This window comes from Phocoena phocoena, chromosome 1 (genome assembly GCF_963924675.1).
Source record: "Phocoena phocoena chromosome 1, mPhoPho1.1, whole genome shotgun sequence".
Lineage (NCBI taxonomy): Eukaryota > Metazoa > Chordata > Mammalia > Artiodactyla > Phocoenidae > Phocoena > Phocoena phocoena.
The window spans coordinates 42,731,842-42,759,785 of NC_089219.1; the positions used below are offsets into that span (position 1 = coordinate 42,731,842).

A 27,944-nucleotide genomic window follows, 5' to 3' on the forward strand; every position below is an offset into this window, starting at 1 on the left:
GTCTGTATGTGTCCCTTGGTCTGAAATCAGTCTCTTGTAGGCAGCATATATATGGATCTTGTTTTCGTATCCATTGAGCCAGTCTGTCTCTTTTGGTTGGAGCATTTAATCCATTTACATTTAAGGTAGTTATGGATATGTATGTTCCTATTCCCATTTTCTTAATTGGTTTGGGTTTGTTATTGTACGTCTTTTCCTTCTCTTTTGTTTCCTGTCTAGAGAAGTTCCTTTAGCATTTGTTGTAAAGCTGGTTTGGTGGTTCTGAATTCTCTCAGCTTTTGCTTGTCTGTAAAGGTTTTAATTGCTCGGTTGAATCTGAATGAGATCCTTGCTGGGTAGAGTAATCTTGGTGGTAGGTTTTTCCCTTTCATCACTTTAAATATGTCCTGCCACTCCCTCCTGGCTTGCAGAGTTTCTGCTGAAAGATCAGCTGTTAACCTGATGGGGATTCCCTTGTATGTTATCTGTTGCTTTTTCCCTTGCTGCTTTTAATATTTTTTCTTTGTATTTAATTTTTGATAGTTTGATTAATATGTGTCTTGGCCTGTTTCTCCTTGGATTTATCCTGTGTGGGACTCTGCATTTCCTGGACTTGAATGACTACTGCCTTTCCCATATTAGGGCAGTCTTCAAGTATAATGTCTTCCAATATTTTCTCAGTCCCTTTCTTTTTCTCTTCTTCTTCTGGGATCCCTATAATTCAAATGTTGGTGAGTTTAATGTTGTCCCAGAAGTCTCTGAGACTGTCCTCAATTCTTTGCACTCTCTTTTCTTTATTCTGCTCTGCGGTAGTTACTTTCACTATTTTATCTTCCAGGTCACTTATCCGTTCTTCTGCCTCAGTTACTCTGCTATTGATTCCTTCTAGAGAATTTTTAATTTCATTTATTGTGTGGTTCATCATTGTTTGTTTGCTCTTTAATTCTTCTAGGTCCTTGTTAAACGTTTCTTGTATTTTCTCCATTCTATTTCCAAGATTTTGGATCATCTTTACTATCATTACTCTGAATTCTTTCTCAGGTAGACTGCCTATTTGTTCTTCATTTGTTTGGTGTGGTGGGGTTTTATCCTGCTCCTTCATCTGCTGTGTGTTTTCTCTGTCTTCTCATTTTGCTTAACTTACTGTGTTTGGGGTCTCCTTTTCACAGGCTGCAGGTTCGTAGTTCCCATTGTTTTTGGTGTCTGCCCTCAGTGGCTAAGGTTGGTTCAGTGGGTTGTGTAGGCTTCCTGGTGGAGGGGACTGGTGCCTGTGTTCTGGTAGATGAGGCTGGACCTTGTCTTTCTGGTGGGCAGGACCATGTCCGGTGTGTGTTTTTGGATGTCTGTGACCTTACTGTGATTTTAGGCTAATGGGCGGGGTTGCGTTCCTGTCTTGGTAGTTGTTTGGCACAAGGTGTCCAGCACTGTAGCTTGCTGGTCGTTGAGTGGAGCTGGGTCCTTTCTGTCCACAAGTAAAAGTGTGAAAGCTTTTTTGTAAAGCTTTTTTGTAAAGTCTTTTTTGCCCCTCCCACATATATTGTGGAGCCCTGGCTCCACAATATCAAATGACGAAAGCTCTCCCAGAGATCTCCAGACATGGAGATCCCTGGGAGAGCTTTCGTCATTTGATATTACATGGAGCCAGGAGGTCTCTGGTCGACCAATGTCCTGAACTTGGCTCTCCCACCTAGAGGCACAGGTCTGACACCTGGCCGGAGCACAAAGACCCTGTCAGCCCCACAGCTTTTGGGAAGTCTGCGGTCTTCTGCCAGTGTTCAGTATGTGTTCTGTAGGAGTTGTTCCACATGTAGATGTATTTCTGATGTATTTGTGGGGAGGAAGGTGATCTCCATGTCTTACTCTTCCGCCATCTTGAAGGTCTCCTTAGAGTTTTTCTATACGTCCCTCATCATAAGAAATGGATTCAGCATTGGTCCAAACACTGGGGAATGCATCCTAGATGAATGACAAAGCACTTTTGCCTAAATTGGGAAAATAAGACTTTGGAAAGAACTTTCTCAGATATTGATCATGGTTGATATGAAGCAGAGACCTGTCCAGAAACTGGAAGGACTCACTGAGCATGAACTTGTTCACATTATGTGTGAGATGCCTGCTGAGGAGTCACAGAAATACTGGGAGAGGAACTCAGTAGGTGGCTTTCTTTTTCTTGAGGCACACAGGAGCCATGGGTCAGCAGAATCAGACTTTGAATGCAAAGGTAATCTGATTAGCACCCTCTTCTTCCCAAGAATAAAGGTAATGATCACTTTGGAGAAATACATAAAAGCATAATTTAAAAATATCATCTATAATCTGATTAGCGGAAATAATCCTGAGAAGAGGAGTTGAGGAATGGGCAACATGGATAAAGGGGTCAAAATGTACAAACTGCCAGTCATAAAATAAATAAGTCATGGGTATGTAATGTACAGCATGGGGACTAAAGTTAGTAATATTGTATTGCAAACTTGAAAGTTGCTAAGAAAGTAAATCTTAAAAGTTCTCATCACAAGGAAAAAATTTGTAACTTTGTATGGTGATAGATGGTAAATAAACTTATTGAGGTGATCGTTTTGCAATGCACACAAATGTTGAATCATTATGTTGTACACCTGAAATTAACATAATGCTTGTCAATTACACTTCAATTTAAAAGAAAGGAAAGAAAGAGAGAGAGAGAAGGAAAGAAAGGACCCATACCAATATTTTATCAGACTTCTTTACCAGCTTTTTTCCCTGGTTTTTTTTTTCCTTACATATTTCAGATCATACTATGCTGACATGATTTTTTGTGAGGTGTGAAGGATAAAGCTACATTTTAGGCATATCACTTTTTACCCCTTTAGTCTCATTTAATTCATAGCAATCATCATTAACTGACATGTTATATATTTGTTTACATAAGCTCTAAAAAAGACAGGAACTTTGTTTTGTTCACTACTGTATCCTCAAGGTCAAGAACACTCATATTTGCTGAAAATATTAAAGGATAAAAAGGACAGAAACCATCTAGTTACTAAGGATATTCCAAACAGATACCATAACATTTCTTAGTACAACCAGCTGACCAACAAGGAATAAGGGAAACCTTAAGGCTCACAAATAATCCCAAAGAACAGCTGTCTACCAGAGAATCCTGGGAGGAAGAAGAAAGCTTTTTTTCTCCATGACCCATTCACAATCCATAAAATAATTAAGCTCAAGCTCACAAAAAACCTTCAAGAGATATTTGTGAATCATAGTCATTAGTAAAGGATCTACTTTCTCAAGCTGGTCTTCAATTAGTTCACTCACTCACTGACCCACTAATCCATTCACATTTAGTAAGCATCTTTTATGTTCAAGCCTAGGTACTAGGAATTTAGGAGGAAATAAGACACAACATCTACCTTCAAGGAACTCATGATTTAACTGAGTGATATACATGTACACAACTGCTACACAGTAAGTGTTAAAGTTCAAAGAGAGTTAAGGAGAAATAACACCTAGATTTATGTGGAAGGGGCAAAAAAGACTTTACAAAAAAGCTTTCACACTTTTACTTGTGGACAGAAAGGAGGTGGGAGGAGACAGAGATATACACTCACTATACCCAAATATACACCTGCCCACGCACACACATTTTTTCATTCCAAAATTAAGTGGCCTTGAAGAAACATTCATGACTTGTGGTTTGTGGAAATGGAGAAAATTAGAGAAGAAACATGAAAGAAAGCAGAGGCTAAGAATTGTAAAATATATGAACATCTGCATGCTTAGCCTGAGTCATTGCCTGTAAAAACGAAGACCTACTTGGCATTTTACTAATGCTGGTGTCAAAGATGCTCTGGGGACACCATGAGTTCCCGTCTATATCCTCAGAATGTTATAAAGCTTTAATTAAGAATTGGAAGGACTTCCCTGGTGGTCCAGAGGTTTAGACTCCTCGCTTCCACTGCAGAGGGTGTGGGTTCGATCCCTGGTCAGGGAACTAAGTCACACGTGCCACACAGTGCAGCCAAAAAAATTGAAAAATAAAAAAAAAGAATTCTTCAAATTCTTGATAGTCACCATCAATGCAATTTTCATTTGTACTGGTAGCTGGTAGCAAATAACAGGAGATTATCAAAAAAAAAAAAAAAAAAAGAATTGGAAAGATTCTGCATTTTCTCAGTTAGGAGTTAGTAAAATATTCCATGCAAAAATTTTCTGGCACCACAACTAATCTCATTTATAATGAAGCGTAAAAAGAACATTTACAAGTCAAAATAAAATATATGTAGAAACTGAGTGACCTGAATTTGCTTTCTTTAGTTTTCTTTATTTGTCTGCAATGTGTCTATCACCAGGAGGAAATGCCAAAATAACTGAGACAAAATATTAAAAATATTTAACGTCCTGGGGGCTTCCCTGGTGGCACAGTGGTTGAGAGTCCTCCTGCCGATGCAGGGGACACGGGCTCGTGCCCCAGTCCGGGAAGATCCCACATGCCGTGGAGCGGCTGGGCCCGTGAGCCATGGCCGCTGAGCCTGCGCGTCTGGAGCCTGTGCTCCGCAACGGGAGAGGCCACAACAGTGAGAGGCCCACCTACCGCAAAAAAAAAAAAAAAAAAATTTAACGTCCTTCTATTACTATCATAACTACAATATTTTAAAGGTAGGTGTAGAGTGATTAATTTTTAATAACAAAAATTTACCCTTATGTTTCTAATTTATTTTGAAAGCTTATAATTCTCCTGTTCTGTGGGATTAATCTTTTTTTTTTTTTTTTTTTTTTTTTTGCAGTACGCGGGCCTCTCACTGCCGTGGCCTCTCCCGTTGCGGAGCACAGGCTCCAGACGCGCAGGCTCAGCGGCCATGGCTCACGGGCCCAGCCGCTCCGCGGCACGTGGGATCCTCCCGGACCGGGTCACGAACCCGCGTCCCCTGCATCGGCAGGCGGACTCTCAACCACTGCGCCACCAGGGAAGTCCGGGATTAATCTTTTTGCTGACTAAATTTCCCAGTGAAAAAGGACAGGGGTATAGAGGTGTGAGTATGGAAGGTAAATATCCTGTGTTTGTGACCTTGGGTACGTAATGCCACCTCTCTGAGGCTCCATGGTTTTCAGATGTTGAGTTTATGAACAAGTAAACTAAATAAATATGTTAAGAGCCTATATATATAAGTTGGGGGAAAACACATATTTATCAACTTAACCATGAAAACTAAAAAAAAAAAGTCCAGCTTTCATTTGTCAAACAAAAAGAACTTAAAAAACTAAAGAGAAGAGAAAACAATTGTAGACTAAAAGAATCCTTTCCAGGAAAAGAGCCGGCAACACAAACACACACACACACACACACACACACACACTCACTCTCTCCCTCTCCCTTGTCTCTATTTCATTTGGAACTAATGAAGAGTATATTACAAGTAACTAGTCTGCATTTGGAAACCATTAAACTAAAAAGCAGTAACAGCAATAACAACAACTACCATTTACTACGACAGGAACCACAATAAATACTTTAGGAAACTGAGACTTAGAAAACCTAAGGAACTAGCAAAGTTATCTGAGTAAGTTCAGGCAGCTGGACTCAAGCATCCATGTCCTATGGATGACAACTCCTCTCTAGACTGTTTATGTTTCCATTGAATTCAAAATCTTATGACAATGTAGCAGATTTGAGACAAATGATTTATTCATTTTTCCAGCAGTCAATCTGTAAGCCTTTGCTATGTGTCGAAAGTTCTGGGATGGGAGAGTAGGGATGCAACCTGGGATGACTCGCAGGTCTCTGCTTGGGCAACTGAGTAGACGGTAGTGCTATTAGCAGAGATGGGATATCCAGATGTTTAGTATTGTTTTACATTTCATAAGGTGGACAACTTTACTTTCAGACATATATCTGTGACACATTAAGTAAAAGACCATCAAATATATATATATATATATATATATATATACACACACGCATATAAATAACAGACAATATATTTAAAAATATATAATAATATATATATGTTTACAATATAAATAGCATATAAATATAAATAATAAGAAATTATATATATATCCACACACATATATTTGGAGCACAAGGCTAGTGATTAGATTTGTGGTTAGTAATATGATCAAATGTTAACAAAGACAATTCTGGCAGTCATGCAAGACCAGCAGGTAAAGAGACTGGAGGCGACTTGATATCATAGTCCAGGTAAAACATGATGAGGACCCAAACAAAGCTGAGTATAATGAGGAACAGACAATCAGGGTCCAATTGCGGGTAAAAGAACAAGACTTGGCAATTTATGGGAGATGAGGAATGATAGAGAAAAAGTCTAGGATGATTGGCTGAGGGCCAATAATAGTGTCATTAGTACATAAAGTAGAATGTAGAAGGAGGTAAAGCTTGGCTCTTTGTTATTGTTTATACTATACTTTGAAGGAGAGACTAATTGGAAAAGGTGATTATTAACTTTAAGCATTGTTGAGCTTGACACCTAAGGAGAAATATCCAGCAGGCAACTTGAAAGTACTGGAAGTTCAGTAGAGAGTTCAGGCATAGAGGACAAAATCTAGGAGTCATCAGGAAACAGGATGTAGTTGAAGGCACAGAACCAGACAACACCACCACAGGAAGTGTGTATTAAGAAAAGAGCAGAAGCACCAGCCTAAATACGGGACTAAAAAGACAGCCTCGCTCTTCAGTTTTTTCTCCAGAACACTGAGATTATTTCTCTTGCTCTTGTTCTGAATAAAAGGAGACATCTGTCCCAGATACCTCCTGGGAGCAAACTGGCCTGAGGGAACAGAGACCAGCGCAATATAGGGCAACAGGAAAATGTTTTAGAATATATTAGATCAGCAGTTCTCAAAGTGTGGTCCAAACACTCCAAAAGTCCCCCAAGGCCCCTTAAGGGAGGTCTGTAAGGTCAAAACTACTTTCAGAATATGAAGATGTTATTTATCTTTCTCACTGTATTATCTGCAACAGTGTTGCAAAACCAGTGGTGGGTTAAAAAAAAAAGTGGTGGGTGCTTTAGTGGGAATCAAGGCAGCAGCACCAAACTGTACTGGCTGGTAGCAACTGTACTGTTCACCCTCACAAACTTGCAGGGGGAAAAAAAGGCCAGTTGCACTTATGAACATCTGTCCTTGATGAATCAATAAAAACTATTGATTTAAAATAAATTGTGACCCTTAGGTTCTTTTAAAAACTATGGAAGACAAAATTAGAAATACACACAAAGCACTTCTGCTGAGTACCAAAGTATAATCAGTTATGAGGAGGAAAAGCACTTATATGATGGTCTAAGAAACAAGGTGAACCAGCTGCTTTTTTCATGGAACACCATTTTTACTTGCAAGAAGTGACAGATAACAATGGTTATTCAGATTTAGGTATTGGGCAACACTTCTTCCTAAATAAAGTGAATCTGTCACTTTAAGGAAAACAACTGAAAGTATTTGTTGCAGATGATGAAAATTCAAGCTTTCAAGTAAAAACTGGAACCTTGGAAAGTATTATCTGCCTTGTAAGCTTAACATTATACCAATACTTAAAAGACGCTCGTGAGATGGATGGTGATATCAATAAAGATGATTTAAGAAACTATTTATAATGAAATGTGTCAACATTTGGAAGACATGCATAACTCAGTGAACCAATTCCAAATGATCAATGCATGTTACAAAATCATATATGGATAAAAAGTTCATTCAATGTGGAAGAAAGACTAATGGAGTTTAACAGAGTATGAAAAGTTCACTGATAACAGTTTCATATTCCATATTGTAACTAACTTTGAACTTCCTTCTCATTGCGGTATCTTCTCTTGTTGCGGAGCATGGGCCCTAGGCACTTGCGCTTCAGTAGTTGTGGCTCGTGGGCTCTAGAGTGCAGGCTCAGTAGTTGTGGCACACGGGCTTAGATGCTCCGCGGCATGTGGGATCTTCCCAGACCAGGGCTTGAACCTGTGTCCCTTGCATTGGCAGGTGGATTCGTAACAACTGTGCCACCAGGGAAGCCCTTTAAATTCATTTTTAAGTTCAAATTTATAACATTTATTTATCACAGCAACAATGAAGCAATTTTGATTAACACAAATGTTTAAAGTCAGGGATCAAACTTATTTCTGTACTTGGTTTTGGTTGCTCTATTTGAAAAACATAATTCATCCAAGAAAGTAGCTATAATATATACTTTTGAACAACAGTCTCGTAATCTCAGGGTGGTTTAAATAAATGTTTATTCAGAGGTTTGCACAAAAACCACTTAACTTGCTAGTTCTTTAAAGCACCAGTGCATTCCAATATGTTAAAATCTGGTTTGTAACAGATATGAATGCATATACCTAATTAACTTGCAGTTTTTAAAAATTCAAAGACACTTAAAAAATAATGAAACTAGATTCTACCAATTCCCTGAAGATCTCTCTGGAAGCTGGTTTCGTGGAAAATAAAGTGAAAACTCTGGTCCATAGCATGTCTAAGGTTCCTTCTGCTCTAACAAAGGCAGTAATGTAAGTTTGAGAGAGAAAAAAATCTGTGGCATCACCGTATGCCAATTTTTGTATTGTCAGAACTGGATGAGAAGATATAAGGCAGAGGCATGGTAACAAAGTGATTAACAGCATGAGCTCTGAAGTAAGACATGGATTAGAAACTGAGCATTGCTACAGTTATTGTGATCTTGGGCAAACTGCTTGGTCAGAGTCTCATTTTCCTCATTATTAAAGTGAGAAAGAAAATAGCACCTGTCTCATGTAACCATTTTAAAGATTAAATGAGAAAAATGCAAAAACAAAGTTTGGATGACCTTGTATATAGCTTTGAAAACAAAAAAAGAAAGAGAAAGAACGTTCAGACCTCTGATATTTCTGAGTCTGTGGAAAGTCTGTATAACTCAGCCCCAGACACCAGTAACACGAAGCCCATTCAATTCTAAAGAGTTTTAGTTCTAAGATCCTCATTCAAATCACGATGTCAGTTAGATCACTGGTAAGGAAGATACAGGCTCTCATTCTGTATGTAAAGATGGTTCGACATAGGAAAATCAACTAATGTAATACATCACATTAACAGAATGAAGGGAAAAAAAAGCCACGTGATCATCTCAATTGATGCAGAAAAGGCATTTGACAAAATTCAAAATCCTTTCATGATAAAACACTGAGCAAACTAGGAAAAGAAGAAAACTACTTCAACATAATAAAGACCATATATGAAAAGCCAACACTGAACATCATACCAATGGTGAGAGATTGAAAGCTTTTTCTCTAAAATTTTTAACAAGACAAGGATGCTCACCTTCACCACTTCTTTTCAACATAGAAATCCTAGCCAGAGCAATTAGGCAAGGGGGAAAAAAAAGGCATCCAAACTGGAAAGGAAGAAGTAAAATTATCTCTGTTTGCAGACGACATGATCTTACATGCAGAAAACCCTAAAGATTCTACAAACAAACAAACAAAAAACCTGTTTAGCATAAATGACTTGAGCAAGGTAGCAGGATACAAAATCAGTGCACAAAAAATCAACAGCATTTCCATACACTGATAATCTGAACAATCTGTAAAGGAAATTAAGAAAACAATGTCATTTACAATAGCATCAAAAAGAATAAAATACTTAGGAATTAGCCAAGGAGGACTTGTATACTGACAACTATAAAACATTCTGGGGCTTCCCTGGTGGCGCAGTGGTTGAGAGTCCGCCTGCCGATGCAGGGGACACGTGTTCGTGCCCTGGTCCGGGAAGATCTCACATGCCGGGGAGCGTCTGGGCCCGTGAGCCATGGCCGCTGAGCCTGCGCGTCCGGAGCCTGTGCTCCGCAATGGGAGGGGCCACAACAGTGTGAGGCTCACATACCGCCAAAAAAAAAAAAAAAAAACATTCTGAAAGAATGTAGATACAGATAAATGGAAAAACGGCCCACATTCATGGATTGGAAGACTTCATATTGCTAAGACATTAAGACTATCCAAAGCAATCCATAGAATTCAATGTAATCACTGTGAAAATCCCTATGACATTTGTTTGCAGAAATAGAAAATTCATCCTCAAATTCATATGGAATTTCAGGGAACCCTGAATAGCAAAAACATTCTTGAAGAAGAATAACAAAGTTACAGGTCTCAAACTTTCTGATTTCAAAACTTATTACAAAGCTATCATAATCAAAACAGTACTAGCCTTACGACATTTAGGTCAATGGAACAGAACAGAGAGCCCAGAAATAAACCCCTGTATGTATAGTCAAATGATTTTCTACAAATATGTCAAGACCACTCAGTGGGGAAAGGACAAGTGGTGTTGGGAACACTGGATATCCACATGAAAAAGAATGAAGTAAAAATAACTCAAAATGGATCAAAGACCTAAATGTAAGATCTAAAACTAAAAACTCTTAGAAGAAAACTTAAGTGAAAGTTTCACAACATTGGATTTAGCAATACTTTCTTGGATAGGACACTAAAAGCGTAGGCAACAAAAGAAAAAGTAGATAAACTGGACTACATCATAATTAAAAAGTTTTGTGCACCAACAGACAGTATCAACAGAATGAAAAGGCAACCTATGATATGGGAGAAAATATTTGCAAATCATATGTCTCCTAAGGGGTTAATACCCAGAGTATATAAAGAACTCCTACAATGCAACAACAAAAAAACAAACAATTGATTTTTAAAAATGTGCCAAGTACCTGAACAGACATTTCTTCAAAGATATACAAGTGGCCAATATGCACACAAAAAGATCAAAATCACTAATCATTAGGGAAATGCAAATCAAGTTAATAAGCTGCCACTTCACACCCATTAAAACAGCTATTATCAAAAAACCAGAAAGTAGTTAGTGTTGGCAAGGATGTAAAGAACTTGGAACCCTTGTGCACCACTGATGGGAATGTAAAATAGTAAGGCATGGAAAACAGTACAGTGGCTTCTCAAAAAATCAAAAATAGAATTACCATATGATCTAGCAATTCTTGGTATATACCCAAAAGAACTAAAACCAGGGACGTGAATAGGTATTTGTACACTCATATGAATAGGAGCATTATTCACAATAGTCAAAATGTGGAAGCAACCCAAGTGTCTATTGATGGATGAATAGACAAACAAAACGTGGTATATTCATACAACAGAATATTATTCAGTCTTAAAAACGAAGGAAATTCTGGTACATGTTACAACATGGACGAACCTTGAGGAAATTATGCCAAGTGAAATAAGCCCAATACACAAAAAGACAAATACTATATGATTCCACTTATGTGAGGTACCTAGAGTAGTCAAATTCATAAACACAGTAAGCAAATGGTGGTTGCCAGGGCCTGGTGGGAAGGGGAAATGGGGAGTTCTTGTTTAACTGGTACAGAGTTTCAGTTTTAGAAGATGAAAAAAGTTCTGGAGATAGATGAATGTAATGGTTGCACAACAATGTGAAGGTACTTAATACCACTAACTGTATACTTAAAAATGTTTAAAATGGTAAATTTTATGTCATGTATATTTTACCACAATGTTAAAAAAAAAAAACCCCACTTATCAGAAAAAATAAACGTGTCCCTCCCCCTACAAAGATTCTCATCCACTGAGTTCCTTTTACACGCTCTGTGAGGACAGTAATTGATTCACCCATTCATTAAGTAATACTATGTACCCAGGTATGGTTTAAAGTTCTTGGGATACATCAGTGAATAAAAAGTTAAGTTCCTGTGGACCTCAAAATCTAGTGGGAGGAGACAGATAAGAGAAAAACAAAGTAATTTATATAGTACACTGGAAAGTAATAAGCCAAAATAAAATAAGAAAGAGTAGGGAACAATATGGTGGGAGTGCTGGGCTAGATGAGAAGGTGACATTTTGGCAAAGATTTGTTAGAGGTTATGGAGATCATCATGTGGCTATATGAAGAAAAATCATCCTAGGAATGGGGAACAGCTAAGAGCAAAGGGCCTAAGGTTCATGAGCCTGTTTTTTGAGCAATAGTAAGGAGGTCACTGTGGCTGGAGCAGAGCGAGTAAAGGGAATAATGATGAGATATTTTTAGAAAGGTTTAGGCCATTGTAAAGTTTTTATTGTACATAATTTGAAGGTAGAACCTGACAGGAAGTCAAGAAGACTTCCTGATACATTAGAGACAGAGTAAGAGGAAAAAAAGAACCAAGGATGATTCTAAGGCTTTAGGTCTTAGCAGTGTTAAAGATGAAATTACCATTAATTAAGATGGGGAAAGGTTCAAGAGAAGCAGGTTTGGGGAGGAAGATTAGGTGTCTGGTGTTAGACATGTTGTGTTAGATATATCTATGAGCTATGTAAGTGGAGATATGGATAGGAGTTGGATATATGAGTCTAGAGTTCAGGGGAAAAATGTGGCTAGAGTTAATAATCAGCATATAGAGAGTATATAAAACCATGACACTAGATGAGATCCCCAAGGAGTAGAGACAGAGAAGAAAAGAAGTCCACAGCCTGACACCTGGAGCAACACAACATAAAGAAGTTGGGGAAAAGAGGAAGAATCAGCAAAGGGGATAGAAGGAATGACCAAAGAGGCTGGTGGAAAACCAGAGACAACATCTGAATGTGAGTCAATCTGTTACTACTCCTTTAACCTTGTGAACTGGCTTCATCTCTCCGTTTCTTGATTTTCCTTGTCTGTACAATAAACATAATAACAGTTTTCTCAGGTAGTTGCTGTGAGAATTAAACGAGACCAAATACAGGAAAATGGTTAGCACATGGAGTGCCAGAACTAAGTAAGTGCTCAATAAATGGTATCTATTACTATGATGATAAACAACAACAAACCTTAGCCCCCTTCCAGGCTATTATAGTCCTTTACTCTACCACTTTACAGCAAACGAGCTAGGAACTGGAACTGAAAGATGAGACCAACAAAGGCAATAGAAACCTACAGTGAGATGGCAATCGACCATTTCAGCCTTAACCTATTCCTCTATCTATAAATAAGCTTTATCAAAATGTCTGTTTTTCTTTGAACATGTCCTATATGTCCTACCTCCATTCCTTGCTCATGTTACTCTCTTCGCTTTCTTTACTACTCTCCATATCTACTTATGCAGCCCATTCTTTCAAGGTAAACCACAAAGGCCACCTTCTGCTCTGAAAACATTCATGATTTGCCCTAAATGGAGGCAATCTCCCTTTCCTTTAAATTTTTGCAGCTTTAATGAATTCTCATGGCACTTACCATTCCTTCCTGTGGGCAATCAGGAGTTAATTAAAATGTATTAACCTCTCATTTTATTCTCTTCGGTTACACTTTCTAATCATATAACATCCCTAGCAATATATTAATTCAGCATTTCAATAATGAGAATCTAAAAGATCACATGTATTTTAAAAAGATATAATTTAATAACTTTTATTACAATAAGGCTTTTAGAAATCTTATTTGCTGTCACTCTAAATTTTGGTTGAAATCAAAACCCAGCACTACATTAAATCTTATTTTCTACATATTTGCTTTTTTACATTCCTTCTTCTAGCTGCTCCTGTTGGAAGTTAATTTTCAAGCTGAAAACAAATAATTCACACTGTTAAATCTCATCTTGTTACAATTTGCACAAGAAATCCAAACTGCGAAGGCATTTCTACTTATCTTTCTTTATACTCATAATCCTCAATTTGTCACAATCAGCAAATTTCTGTACTGAATAACTCACTCTATTTTCATCTGGAAAAATAAGTCATTATTTTTGAAGTATTTACATGTTTGAGTCTATTTCCCCCTAATTCCCTGCTCTCCTACCCAACAGCTGGTCTGGTCTATTTCCAAATGAACAGTGAAAAAGAAACAGTTACTTAGTTGAAAAAGCTTTTAGACTCTTTCATATTTAGGTTTGAACCTTGGCTTTACCTGGTTCAAATCTAGTAAACTGTAAATCTTGATCAAGTTACTTAATGTTCTGGTCTTCAGTTTCCTGATTTTTAAAATGGGAATATTATTTAAAAGGTTACTAAAAGGATAAATGGATAGGAGACCTTCAAGATGGCGGAGGAGTAAGACGTGGAGATCACCTTCCTCCCCACGAATACATCAGAAATACATCTAAATGTGGAACAACTCCTACAGAACACCCACTGAATGCTGGCAGAAGACTTCAGACTTCCCAAAAGGCAAGAAACTCCCCACATACCTGGGTAGGGCAAAAGAAAGAAGAAAAAACACAGACAAAAGAATAGGGATGGGACCTGCACCTCTGTGAGGGAGCTGTGAAGGAGGAAAAGTTTCCACACACTAGGAAGCCCCTTCAATGGCAGAGATGGGGGGTGGTTGGGGGTGAAGCTTCGGAGCCACGGAGGAGAGTGCAGCAACAGGGGTGCAGAGAGCAAAGCGGAGAAATTCCTGCACAGAGGATCGGTGCCAACCAGCACTCACCAGCCTGAGAGGCTGGTCTGCTCACCCACCAGGACAAGTGGGGGCTGGAAGCTGAGGCTCGGGCTTCAGGGGTCAGATCCCAGGGAGAGGACTGGGGTTGGCTGCGTGTACGCACCTGAAGGCGGCTAGTGGGCAACAGCTAGCCAGGAGGGAGTCCAGGAAAAAGTCTGGATCTGCCTAAGAGGCAAGAGACCATTGTAGTGGGGTGCGGGAGGAGAGGGGATGCAGAGCACCACCTAAATGAACTCCAGAGACGGGCACTAGCCGCGTCTATCAGCACGGACCCAAGAGACAGGCATGAGATGCTAAGGCTGCTGCTGCCGCCACCAAGAAGCCTGTGTGCAAGCACAGGTCACTATCCACACCTCCCCTCCCAGGAGCCTGTGCAACCCACCATTGCAGGGTCCCATGATCCAGGGACAACTTCCCTGGGAGAACACACTGCATGCCTCAGGCTGTTGCAATGTCACTCCCACCTCTGCCGCTGCAGGCTTGCCCTGCATTCCGTACCCCTCCCTCCCCGCCCCACCTCTGGCCTAAGTGAGCCTGAGCCCCCTAATTAGCTGCTACTTTAACCCCGTCCTGTCTGAGCAAAGAATAGATGCCCTCAGGTGACCTACACACAGAGGCAGGGCCAAATCCAAAGCTGAACCCCAGGAGCTGTGAGAACAAAGAAGGGAAAGGGAAATCTTTCCCAGCAGCCTCAGGAGCAGCAGATTAAATCTCCACAATCACCTTGATGTACCCTGCATCTCTGGAATACCTGAACAGACAACGAATCATCCCAAAATTGAGGCAGTGGACTTTGGGAGCAACTGTAGACTTGGGGTTTGCTTTCTGCATCTAATTTGTTTTTGGTTTTCTATTTATCTTAGTTTACTATTTAGAGTTTATTATCATTGGTAGATTTGTTGATTGATTTGGTTGCTCTCTTCCTTTATTTCTTTTTATATATATAAATATATATATATTTTTCCTTTTTCTCTTTCTGTGAGTGTGTATGTGTATGCTTCTTTGTGTGATTTTATTTGTATAGATTTGCTATTACCATTTGTCCTAGGGTTCTGTCTGATTTCTGTTTGTTTGTTTGTTTGTTTAGTATAGTTTTTAGCACTGGTTATCATTGGTGGATTTGTTTCTTGGTTTGGTGGCTCTTTTCCTTCTTTTTTTAAATTACTTTTTAATTTTTTTATTACTAATAATTTTTTAACTTTTTATTTTAATAACTTTATTTTATTTTTCTTTCTTTCATTCTTTTTTTCCTCCCTTTTCTTCTGAGCCATGCGGCTGACAGGATCTTGGCGCTCCAGCCAGGCGTCAGACCTGCACCTCTGAGGTGGGAGAGCCGAGTTCAGGACATTGGTCCACCAGACACCTCCTGGCTCCACGTAATATAAAACAGCGAAAGCTCTCCCAGAGATCTCCATCTCAGCCGTAAGACCCAGCTCCACTCAACAACCAGCAAGCTACAGTGCTGGACACCACATGCCAAACAACTAGCAAGACAGGAACACAACCCCACCCACTAGAAGAGAGGCTGCCTAAAATAATAAGGCCACAGACACCCCAAAACACACCACCAGACGTGGACCTGCCCACCAGAAAGACAAGATCCAGCCTCATCTACCAGAACACAGGCACCAGTCCCCTCCACCAGGAAGCCTACATAACCCACTGAACCAACTTTAGCCACTGGGGACAGACACCAAAAACAATGGGAACTACAAACGTGCAGCCTGTGAAAAGGAGACCCCAAACACAGTAAGTTAAGCAAAATGAGAAGACAGAGAAATACACAGCAGATGAAGGAGGAAGGTAAAAACCCACCAGACCAAACAAATGAAGAGCAAATAGGCAGTCTACCTGAAACAGAATTCAGGGTAATGATAGTAAAGATGATCCAAAATGTTGGACACAGAATGGAGAAAATACAAGAAACATTTAACAAGGACCTAGAAGAACTAAAGGGCAAACAAACAATGATGAACCACACAATAAATGAAATTAAAAGTTCTCTAGAAGGAATCAATAACAGAATAACTGAGGCAGAAGATGGGATAAGTGACCTGGAAGATAAAATAGTGGAATAACTACCACAGAGCAGAATAAAGAAAAAAGAATGAAAACAATTGAGGACAGTCTCAGAGACTTCTGGGACAACATTAATTGCACCAATGTTCGAATTAGAGGGGTCCCAGAAGAAGAGAAAAAGAAAGGGACTGAGAAAATATTTGAAGAGATTATAGTTGAAAACTTCCCTAATATGGGAAAGGCAAATAGTCCATTAAGTCCAGGAAGCGCAGAGAGTCCCACACAGGATTAAATGCAGGAGAAACATGCCAAGACACATATTAATCAAACTATCAAAAATTAAATACAAAAAAAAATATTAAAAGCAGCAAGGGAAAAACAACAAATAACACACAAGGGAATCCCCATCAGGTTAAAAGCTGATCTTTCAGCAGAAACTCTGCAAGCCAGGAGGGAGTGGCAGGACATATTTAAAGTGATGAAAGGGAAAAACCTACCACCAAGATTACTCTACTCAGCAAAGATCTCATTCAGATTCAACTGAGCAATTAAAACCTTTACAGACAAGCAAAAGCTGAGAGAATTCAGAACCACCAAACCAGCTTTACGACAAATGCTAAAGGAACTTCTCTAGACAGGAAACAAAAGAGAAGAAAAAGACGTACAATAACAAACCCAAACCAATTAAGAAAGTGGGAATAGGAACATACATATCCATAACCACCTTAAATATAAATGGATTAAATGCCCCAACCAAAAGAAACAGACTGGCTCAATGGATACGAAAACAAGATCCATATATATGCTGTCTACAAGAGACCAACTTCAGACCAAGGGACACATACAGACTGGAAGTGAGGGGATGGAAAAAGATATCCCATGCAAATGGAAATCACAAGAAAGCTGGAGTAGCAATTCTCATATCAGACAAAATAGACTTTAAATAAAGGTCAGTAAAACAGACAAAGAAGGACACTACATAACAACCAAGTGATCAATCCAAGAAGAAGATATAACAATTGTAAATATTTATGCACCCAACATAGGAGCACCACAATACATAAGGCAAATGCTAACAGACATAAAAGGGGAAATCGACAGTAACACAATCATAGTAGGGGACTTTTAACACCCCACTTTCATCAATGGACAGATCATCAAAAATGAAAATAAATAAGGAAACACAAGCTTTAAGTGATACATTAAACAAGATGGACTTAATTGATGTTTATAGGACATTCCATCCAAAAACAACAGAATACACTTTCTTCTCAAGGGCTCATGGAATATTCTCCTGGATAGATCATATCTTGGGTCACAAATCAAGCCTTCGTAAATTTAAGAAAACTGAAGTCGTATCAAGTATCTTTTCTGACCACAACGCTATGAGAGTAGATATCAATTACAGGAAAAAAATCTGTAAAAAATACAAACACATGGAGGCTAAACAATACACTACTACATAACCAAGAGATCACTGAAGAAATCAAAGAGGAAATCAAAAAGTACCGACAAACAAATGACAATGAAAACATAACAACTCAAAACCTAGGGATGCAGCAAAAGCATTTCTACGAGGGAGGTTTATAGCAGTACAATCCTACCTCAAGAAAAAAGAAACATCTCAAATAAACAACCTAACCTTACACCTAAAGCAATTCGCGAAAGAAGAACACAAAACCCCCAAAGTTAGCAGAGGAAAGAAATCATAAAGATCAGATCAGAAATAAATGAAAAAGAAATGAAGGAAACAATAGCAATGATCAATAAAACTAAAAGCAGGTTCTTTGAGAAGATAAACAAAATTGATAAACCATTAGCCAGACTCATCAAGAAAAAAAGGGACAGGACTCAAATCAACAGAGTTGGAAATGAAAAAGGAGAAGTAACAACTGACACTGCAGAAATACAAAGGATCATGAGAGATTACTACAAGCAACTATATGCCAATAAATTGGACAATGTGGAAGAAATGGACAAATTCTTAGAAAAGCACAACCTTCCGAGACTGAACCAGGAAGAAATAGAAAATATAAACAGACCAATCACAAGCACTGAAATTGAGACTGTGATTAAAAACCTTCCAACAAACAAAAGCCCAGGACCAGATGGCTTCACAGGCTAATTCTATCAAACATTTAGAGAAGAGGTAACACCTATCCTTCTCAAACTCTTCCAAAATGTGGAAGAGGAACACTCCCAAACTCATCCTACAAGGCTACCATCACTGTGATAACCAAAACCAGACAAAGTTGTCACAAAGAAGGAAAATTACAGGCCAATGTCACTGATGAACATAGATTCAAAAATTCTCAACAAAATACTAGCAAACAGAATCCAAAAACATATTAAAAGGATCATACACCATGATCAAGTGGGGTTTATCACAGGAATGCAAGGATTCTTCAGTATATGCAAATCAATCAATGTGATAAACCATATTAGCAAATTGAAAGAGAAATACCATATGATCAGCTCAATACATGCAGAAAAAGCTTTTGACAAAAATCAACACCCATTTATGATAAAAACCCTCCAGAAAGTAGGCATAGTGGGAACTTACCTCAACATCATAAAGGTCATATATGACAAACCCACAGACAACACCTTTCTCAATGGTGAAAAACTGAAAGCATTTCCTCTAAGATCAGGAACAAGACAAGGTTGTCCACTCTCACCACTATTATTCAACATAGTTTTGGGAGTTTTAGCCACAGCAATCAGAGAAGGAAAAGAAATAAAAGGAATCCAAATCAGAAATGAAGGTGTAAGGCTGTCACTGTTTGCAGATGACATGATACTATACATACAAATCCTAAAGAAGTTATGAGAAAACTACTAGAGCTAATCACTGAATGTGGTAAAGTAGCAGGATACAAAATTAATGCACAGAAGTCTCTTGCATTCCTATACACTAATGATGAAAAATCTGAAAGTGAAATCAAGAAAACACTCCCATTTACCACTGCAACAAAAAGAATAAAATATCTAGGAATAAACCTACCTAAGGAGACAAAAGACCTGTATGCAGAAAATTATAAGACACTGATGAAAGAAATTAAAGATGATACAAATAGATGGAGAGATATACCATGTTCGTGGACAGGAAGAATCAACATTGTGAAAATGACTCTACTACCCAAAGCAATCTATAGATTCAATGCAATCCCTATCAAACTACCACTGGCATTTTTCACAGAACTAGAACAAAAAATTTCACAATTTGTATGGAAACACGAAAGACCCCGAATAGCCAAAGCAATCTTAAGAACGAAAAAAGGAGCTGGAGGAATCAGGCTCCCTAACTTCAGACTATACTACAAAGCTACAGTAATCAAGACAGTATGGTACTGGCACAAAAACAGAAATATAGATCAATGGAACAGGACAGAAAGTCCAGAGATAAACCCACGCACATATGGACACCTTATCTTTGATAAAGGTGGCAGGAATGTACAGTGCAGAAAGGACAGCCTCTTCAATAAGTGGTGCTGGGAAAACTGGACAGGTACATGTAAAAGTATGAGATTAGATCACTCCCTAACACCATACACAAAAATAAGCTCAAAATGGATTAAAGACCTAAATGTAAGGCCAGACACTATCAAACTCTTAGAGGAAAACATAGGCAGAACACTCTATGACATAAATCACAGCAAGATCCTTTTTGACCCACCTCCTAGAGAAATGGAAATAAAAATAAACAAATGGGACCTAATGAAACTTCAAAGCTTTTGCACAGCGAAGGAAACCATAAACAAGACCAAAAGACAACCCTCAGTAAGGGAGAAAATATTTGCAAATGAAGCAACTGACAAAGGATTAATCTCCAAAATTTACAAGCAGCTCATGCAGTTCAATAACAAAAAAACAAACAACCCAATCCAAAAACGGGCAGAAGACCTAAACAGACATTTCTCCAAAGAAGATATACAGACTGCCAACAAACACATGAAAGAATGCTCAACATCATTAATCATTAGAGAAATGCAAATCAAAACTACAATGAGATATCATCTCACACCAGTCAGAATGGCCATCATCAAAAAATCTAGAAACAATAAATGCTGGAGAGGGTGTGGAGAAAAGGGAGCACTCTTGCACTGCTGGTGGGAATGTGAATTGGTTCAGCCACTATGGAGAACAGTATGGAGGTTCCTTAAAAAACTACAAATAGAACTACCATATGACCCAGCAATCCCACTACTGGGCATATACCCTGAGAAAACCAAAATTCATAAAGAGTCATGTACCAAAATGTTCACTGCAGCTCTACTTACAATAGCCCGGAGATGGAAACAACCTAAGTGCCCATCATCGGATGAATGGATAAAGAAGATGTGGCACATATATACAATGGAATATTACTCAGCCATAAAAAGAAACGAAATTGAGTTATTTGTAGTGTGGTGGGTAGACCTAGAGTCTGTCATACAGAGTGAAGTAAGTCAGAAAGAAAAAGACAAATACCGTATGCTAACACATATATATGGAATTTAAGGAAAAAAAACGTCATGAAGAACCTAGGGGTGAGACAGGAATAAAGACACAGACCTACTGGAGAACAGACTTGAGGATATGGGGAGGGGGAAGGGTGAGCTGTGACAGGGTGAGAGAGAAGCATGGACATATATACACTAACAAACGTAAGGTAGATAGCTAGTGGGAAACAGCCGCGTGGCACAGGGATATCGGCTCGGTGCTTTGTGACCGCCTGGAGGGGTGGGATAGGGAGGGTGGGAGGGAGGGAGACGCAAGAGGGAAGAGATATGGGAACATATGTATATGTATAACTGATTCACTTTGTTATACAGCAGAAACTAACACACCATTGTAAAGCAATTATACCCCAATAAAGATGTTTAAAAAAAAAAGAAGAAATTAAAGATGATACAAACAGATGGAGAGAGAATACCATGTTCTTGGATTGGAAAAATCAACATTGTGAAAACAACTGTACTGTCCAAAGCAATCTACAGATGCGGTGCAATCCCTATCAAACTACCGATAGCATTTTTCACAGAACTAGAACAAAAAATTTCACAATTTGTATAGAAACACAAAAGACCCCAAACAGCGAAAGCAATCTTGAGAAAGAAAAATGGAGATGGAGGAATCAGACTCCTGGACTTCAGACTGTACTATAAAGCTACAGTCATCAAGACAGTATGGTACTGGCACAAAAAGAGAAATATAGATCAATGGAACAGGATAGAAAGCCCAGAGATAAACCTATGCACATATGGTCACCTTATTTTTGATAAAGGAGGCAAGAATATACAATGGAGAAAAGACAGCCTCTTTGATAAGTGGTGCTGGGAAAACTGGACAGCTACATGTAAAAGAATAAAATTAGAACACTCTCTAACACCATACATAAAAATAAACTCAAAATACATCAACAACCTAAATGTAAGGCCAGACACTCTAAAACTCTTAGAGGAAAACATAGAACACTCTGTGACATAAATCACAGCAAGATCTTTTTTGACCCACCTCCTGCAGCAATGGAAATAAAAACAAATATAAACAAATGGGACCTAATGAAACTTTAAAGCTTTTGCACAGCAAAGGAAACCATAAACAGGATGAAAAAACAACCTTCAGAATGGGAGAAAATGTTTGCAAACGAATCAGTGGACAAAGGATTAATCTTCAAAATATACAAGGAGCTCATGCAGCTCAATATCAAAAGAACAACCAACTCAATCCAAAAATGGGCAGAAGACCTAAATAGACATTTCTCCAAAGAAGATATACAGGTCGCCAGCAAACACATGAAAGGATGCTTAACATCAGTAATCATTAGAGAAATGCAAATCAAAATTGCAATGAGGTATCACCTCACACCAGTCAGAATGGCCATCATCAAAAAATCTACAAACAATAAATGCTGGAGAGGGTGTGGAGAAAAGGGCACCATCTTGCACTGTTGGTGGGAATGTAAATTGATACAGCCACTATGGAGAACAGTACGGAGGTTCCTTAAAAAACTAAAAATAGAACCACCATACAACCCAGCAATCCCACTACTCGGCATATACCCTGAGACAACCATAATTCAAGAAGAGTCAGGTACCACAATGTTCACTGCAGCTCTGCTTACAATAGCCAGGACATGGAAGCAACCTAAGTGTCCATCGATAGATGAATGGATAAAGAAGGTGTGGCACATATATACAATGGAATATTATTCAGCCATGGAAAGCAATGAAATTGAGTTATTTGTAGTGAGGTGGAGGGACCTAGAGTCTGTCATACAGAGTGAAGTAAGTCAGATAGAGAAAGACAAATACCGTATGCTAACACATATATATGGAATCTAGAAAAAAAAAAAGGTCCTGAAAAACCTAGGGGGAGGACAGGAGTAAAGATACAGACGTAGAGAATGGACTTCAGGATACGGGGAGGGGGAAGGGTAAGCTGGGACAAAGGGAGAGAAGTAGAACTGACATATATACACTACCAAATGTAAAATAGATAGCTCGTGGAAAGCAGCCACATAGCACAGGGAGATCAGCTCGGCGCTTTGTGGCCACCTAGAGGGGTGGGATAGGGTGGGCGGGAGGGAGATCCACGAGGGAGGAGATATGGGGATATATGTATATGTATAGCTGCTTCACTTTGTTATACAGCAGAAACTAACACACTATTGTAAAGCAATTATACTCCAATAAAGATGTTAATAAATAAATATACAAGTAAAAAAAAAAGAAAAAAGAAGGATAAATGGAAAATTAGATTCCATAAATAAAGCATGAAAACTGCGTACCAGAATAAGATTTAGTTCTTCTCTGTCTTATTAACAGGACCTATGCACTACAGTAAAGCTAATATCAGTACCTATGGGAAGCCACTAATTTTTAAATTTAGGTCAAGATCCATAAGTATGAATGCTGAGTTTGAAACTGCCAAGCAACACTGCCTTTTATAAAGCAAAAAGGGTTTTTATTGGTTTTACTGACATTGGCTAGAGTACATATTAAGCTGTTTAATAAGAACAATAAATGAGATAAAAAATGATAAGTAGAAAGTGATACAAAAACACCATTCTTATTATTGGTAGAATGCAACAGGATATAGCTATGCGATCATTTTAACACCATAAATAAGTAAACAGGATGAATATATTTGGACACGAAAAGAAAGATGCTTAAAGAGAGGGTGGTGTTTACTGTTGAAAGACACTGATAAATTATCTCCTTACCCAAATCGCTGGCTGCAACCACAGCCGTCCCACCAGGAGCAAAAGGATCATTGTGCTCTAATGTTTCCACCTAAACAAATTACACAAGTCATGACTCAGAGAGGCAACATTTTAGAGCTGAGACCACACTGCCACACCAAAGAAAATATTCTTTACAAACTCTAAATCAATTAGGAGCAAATGTTTACCCCTACTGATTTGCAAACTTATTAAACTGAAATGATACATATCATTTTCTAATCTTTTACTGTGAAACATAACATACATTCAGAAAAATATATGGAACATTATGTACAGTTTAATAAAAAAGTATCAAGTGAACACCTATGCAATCACCTCCCAGGAAACTGCTAACATCTCAAAAGTCTTCATGTGTCCCACTCCAATCACAATCCCATCCCTAATAATACAGAGACTTCTCATATGCCCTTTACTCACCTTCCTCTAATGTTAATGTGTGAGAGAGAAAGAGAGGGGGAGGCAAAGAGAGAGAACTTGAGCGAGGGAGAGTGCTTTCTGCTAAAAAAATTCAGCAGCTTTCAATAATAAGCCATGTAAAAATCTGGATCAAATGGCAAGGGTGAGAGGCTACAAAGAGTGAGGACTTCACCAGAAGCCAGTGATTCTAAGTACTGAACTGTCTTCCTACTTTACTTTGTTTTTAAATCATAGTCAAACAAAATATATATTTAAGAAGATAACTGAACTAACTTTCTGGCATCAGGCTCTTTTTAAGAGGCCAGCCAAAAGCCTTGGCATACAGTTAGATAAAAGGGGCATGAAAAGAGTTTTGGAATATTTATCTCCTACTCTGACTCATGACTAGCAATGTCATCTGTATTACAGGATCTATTTCTAATCATCAAGAAATTGGGTATTAACAATTGAATGTCAAAGGATATTGGAGAGCTCAAGTAAAACATGTATTTGAAAAGACAGAAGCAATGCTAACTGGGACTTAGAGTATATTCTCGTTTTATAAAACAGGACCCATTAAAACAAAACTACTAGCAGAAAGAAGTAAATACTAGTGATGTTTTCAGAACTGAAAATGATAGTACTTATTTTAACTGATGCTTATCTTAACTTACATTTTTATAAAATGAACATACTACCTTATACTCTGATTATCTGCTGAATGAATAAATAGCAATCAAGGGGGAAAAATATCAAGTTGGTCTGTATAGCAAAGTAACTCTCCATGGTTCCTAATATAATAGTTAAAATGCCAGTGTGAGAGACAGTCACAGACATGATAACTAAAGTCACCAACTATTACTGCTTCTTCTCTAAACTGAGAGAAGGAAAAACTAACAGCCCTGATTTTTAACAATAGCTTGCAGATTTTATGTACCGTCACAGAGAGAAATAGAAAAAGTATGCCTACCTGTGCATCAGGTTTTATTTCTATTCCTTTATCATACACTGTGCAACCAACCTAAAAGGCCACTGGGACAGCAAGGGGAACAGGATGGACTGTGCAGCCCATGAGGGAATAAGTGGCCACAAAACTCTTTATGTTATGTTCAGTTTGATAATTAGGCAATTTACTACACAAAAGTAATTTTCATGACTAAAATACAGACGGTATAATTTTATAGAATTAATGTTCCAAAATCCTCCTACAAAGTCACCTAATTTATCACTGAAATTCTCTCTTCTGCATCAGCCATCAACTCCCTCATTTCACAGTATGACTTAGCACGTACACAGTAGCTACCATACACTAGCTAGAATAGTAGGAAATGGCACTTGTTTTTTTGGTTTGGTTTTTAAAATTATGTCCTTCTGAGAACAGAGACCATCCTTGAAGGAATAGGAAAGATTTGTGGGGAGAGATTCATGTCTGGAGGCATTAATAGAGGCCCGTTTGAAAAGAAGGAAGATGACAAAAAACAGGGGTTTGTAGCTAGGAAGAAATGAGTTTAAATTTTAGACTATAGTCGTGAAGACCTTAGATTTTGGTCAGATAGACCACGGTCTGAATTTAGTTGTATCACTTACTAACTTACACTTAACCTCTCATTTATTGATCTTTATCTTTAAAATGAGGATGAAACATGAGCCTCATAAGATTACTGTGATGCTTAAATGAGGTAACACATGAGAAGAATTTAGCACCATGCCTGGAGCATAGAAGAGATTAGATAAAAATAACTATTGTTATATTGCCAATTTGGTGTTTAGTTTAGTTTTGAATGGAGAAATTAAGAGCTGTCAGCAAGGGCATTTTTGCTTTCAAAACCTGGGGAGAAAAGGGAAAAAGTAAGTAGAATGAATGGTAGAAAAGTTTCACCAGGGAAGAGGAACAAAAGAAACTTGTTTATTTTTATTTGTTTGTTTTTGCGGTATGCGGGCCTCTCAGTGTTGTGGCCTCTCCCATTGTGGAGCAGAGGCTCTGGACGCAGGCTCAGCGGCCATGGCTCACGGGCCCAGCCGCTCTGCGGCATGTGGGATCTTCCCGGACTGGGGCATGAACCCGTGTCCCCTGCATCGGCAGGCGGACTCTCAACCACTGCGCCACCAGGGAAGCCCAAAACTTGTTTTTTTTTTTTTTTTTTTTTTTTTTTTGCGGTACGCAGGGCTCTCACTGTTGTGGCCTCTCCCGTTGCGGAGCACAGGCTCCGGACGCACAGGCACAGCGGCCATGGCTCACGGGCCTAGCCGCTCCGTGGCATGTGGGATCTTCCCCGACTGGGGCACGAACCCGTGTCCCCTGCATCGGCAGGCGGACTCTCAACCACTGTGCCACCAGGGAAGCCCCAAAACTTGTTTATTTTTAAATGAGGAAGAGCTGCTTTGGCTTTCTTGCTCTTTAAACAATAAGAGTGGACAATGAGAGGCTAAAATAAGGTGAGAGGAAAAGAATTCAGGTTGCAGCCAATTTGAGAAAAATTTGGCAAATGGGCCCACACTGCAAACTAAGTGTTGTAGGAAAACAGAGTATCCAGTAGCCTGTGGAAACCACAAATATTTAGTTACAGAGGCATTTGCTTAGTTTTACATCAGTGGAAAAAACCAGTTGCTGGCCAAGTAGCTGCATATAGTACTGAATACTGTATTAGAATACAGTAAGGAAGTAATTCAAGAACACCAAAGTCTATTATCTTTAAAAGAATCAATTACTCTTTTAAGGAAGTTTTCTTAATCTAAGAGTATTAAAAGACAAAATTTTTGCTTCACATGCCTGTCAATCAGCTGTTCCTTTCTAGGTCTGGTTTACTTACAGATGTGAAATATCCTGCCTCAAAAAATAAGCCTTCAAATAAAAAATTTAAAACAAACCAAACAAACACGAAAAAAAGCAATTAAAAAGCCCTCCAAAACCATTCATAATTATTGAAATTGGGTGACAGATACATGGAAGTTAAAATATTTCACTATGTTACTCTATTTTGCATGTGTTTAAATATCCATAACATAAAGGTTTTGTTTTCAAAGCCTCCAGGTGATAAAGCACTTAGCTGTCTGAACTTAGTTAATTTTTCTGAGTCCTGGTGTCCTTATTATTAAAATAGGGACACCAACACCTACTTTGCAAGATTGATGTGAAGATTAGAAATTATGACTGTGAAGCACACAGAAGTACCGGGATCATAGTTCATGGTTATTAAATAGTAATTGTTGTTCTATGTATATGTTATCAAGAGAGTCTGACATTTAGTGGGAATTTATACTTCTTTACAAGAATAACACTCCAGATATGTCTATAAAATAACAGAAATGATTTTATTTTTTTTAAAAAATCAATGCTGTTCCTTTTAAATTGATTTCATTATTTCAATAATGCATACCAAACATTTTTAAAAAGCTTTACTGAACACTGGTTTATTTTTAATATCCTCAATGGGATAAAATTTGGTCCTTTGAAGGGTGGACTTGGTATTTGGATGACATGAGTTATTCTAGTCAATTCCAATGCGTGATCAAGGTGTGAAATACCAGTCTGAACCAAAAACTAGATGTGTTCGATGAGGCTGAAATTTTTATATGGTCCATCAGAAGTAATCTACAAGAGGATTCTTTCATCACTGTGTATTTCAAGAAACTCATTTGCAGACAGAATCCAAAAGATCCACTGTATACCCATCCTCTTAAAGACAAAATATACTTGGCCAATTAGTTCTTCACTTGTAACATATATGCCTGATGTGGAAGGAATATGATTTACCAGGAAGGTGTCTGATTCTCATTCCCAGGAGTTAGTGTCAGTTTGGCAAATAATTTTCTTGTCTAGAGTACCGAATTATTTATATCCTTCGGATTTGAAAGATGACTCAAATAGTGTATGACTTTATAGGTAAATTGTTTTTATCATTTTTTTTCTACATTCGTCTCTTTCCCTACT

General features: G+C 38.3%; 1 protein-coding gene across 1 annotated transcript in view; it reads right to left on the reverse strand.

The window, feature by feature from the left end:
* EPS15 (epidermal growth factor receptor pathway substrate 15) overlaps positions 1-27,944 on the reverse strand; it is a 66,419-nt gene that overhangs the window by 11,096 nt on the left and 27,379 nt on the right. Inside the window, exon 9 of the mRNA XM_065892203.1 lies at positions 23,597-23,666. Within this exon, the coding sequence (XP_065748275.1) occupies positions 23,597-23,666 (70 nt within the window). The remainder of the gene's footprint in view (positions 1-23,596; positions 23,667-27,944) is intronic.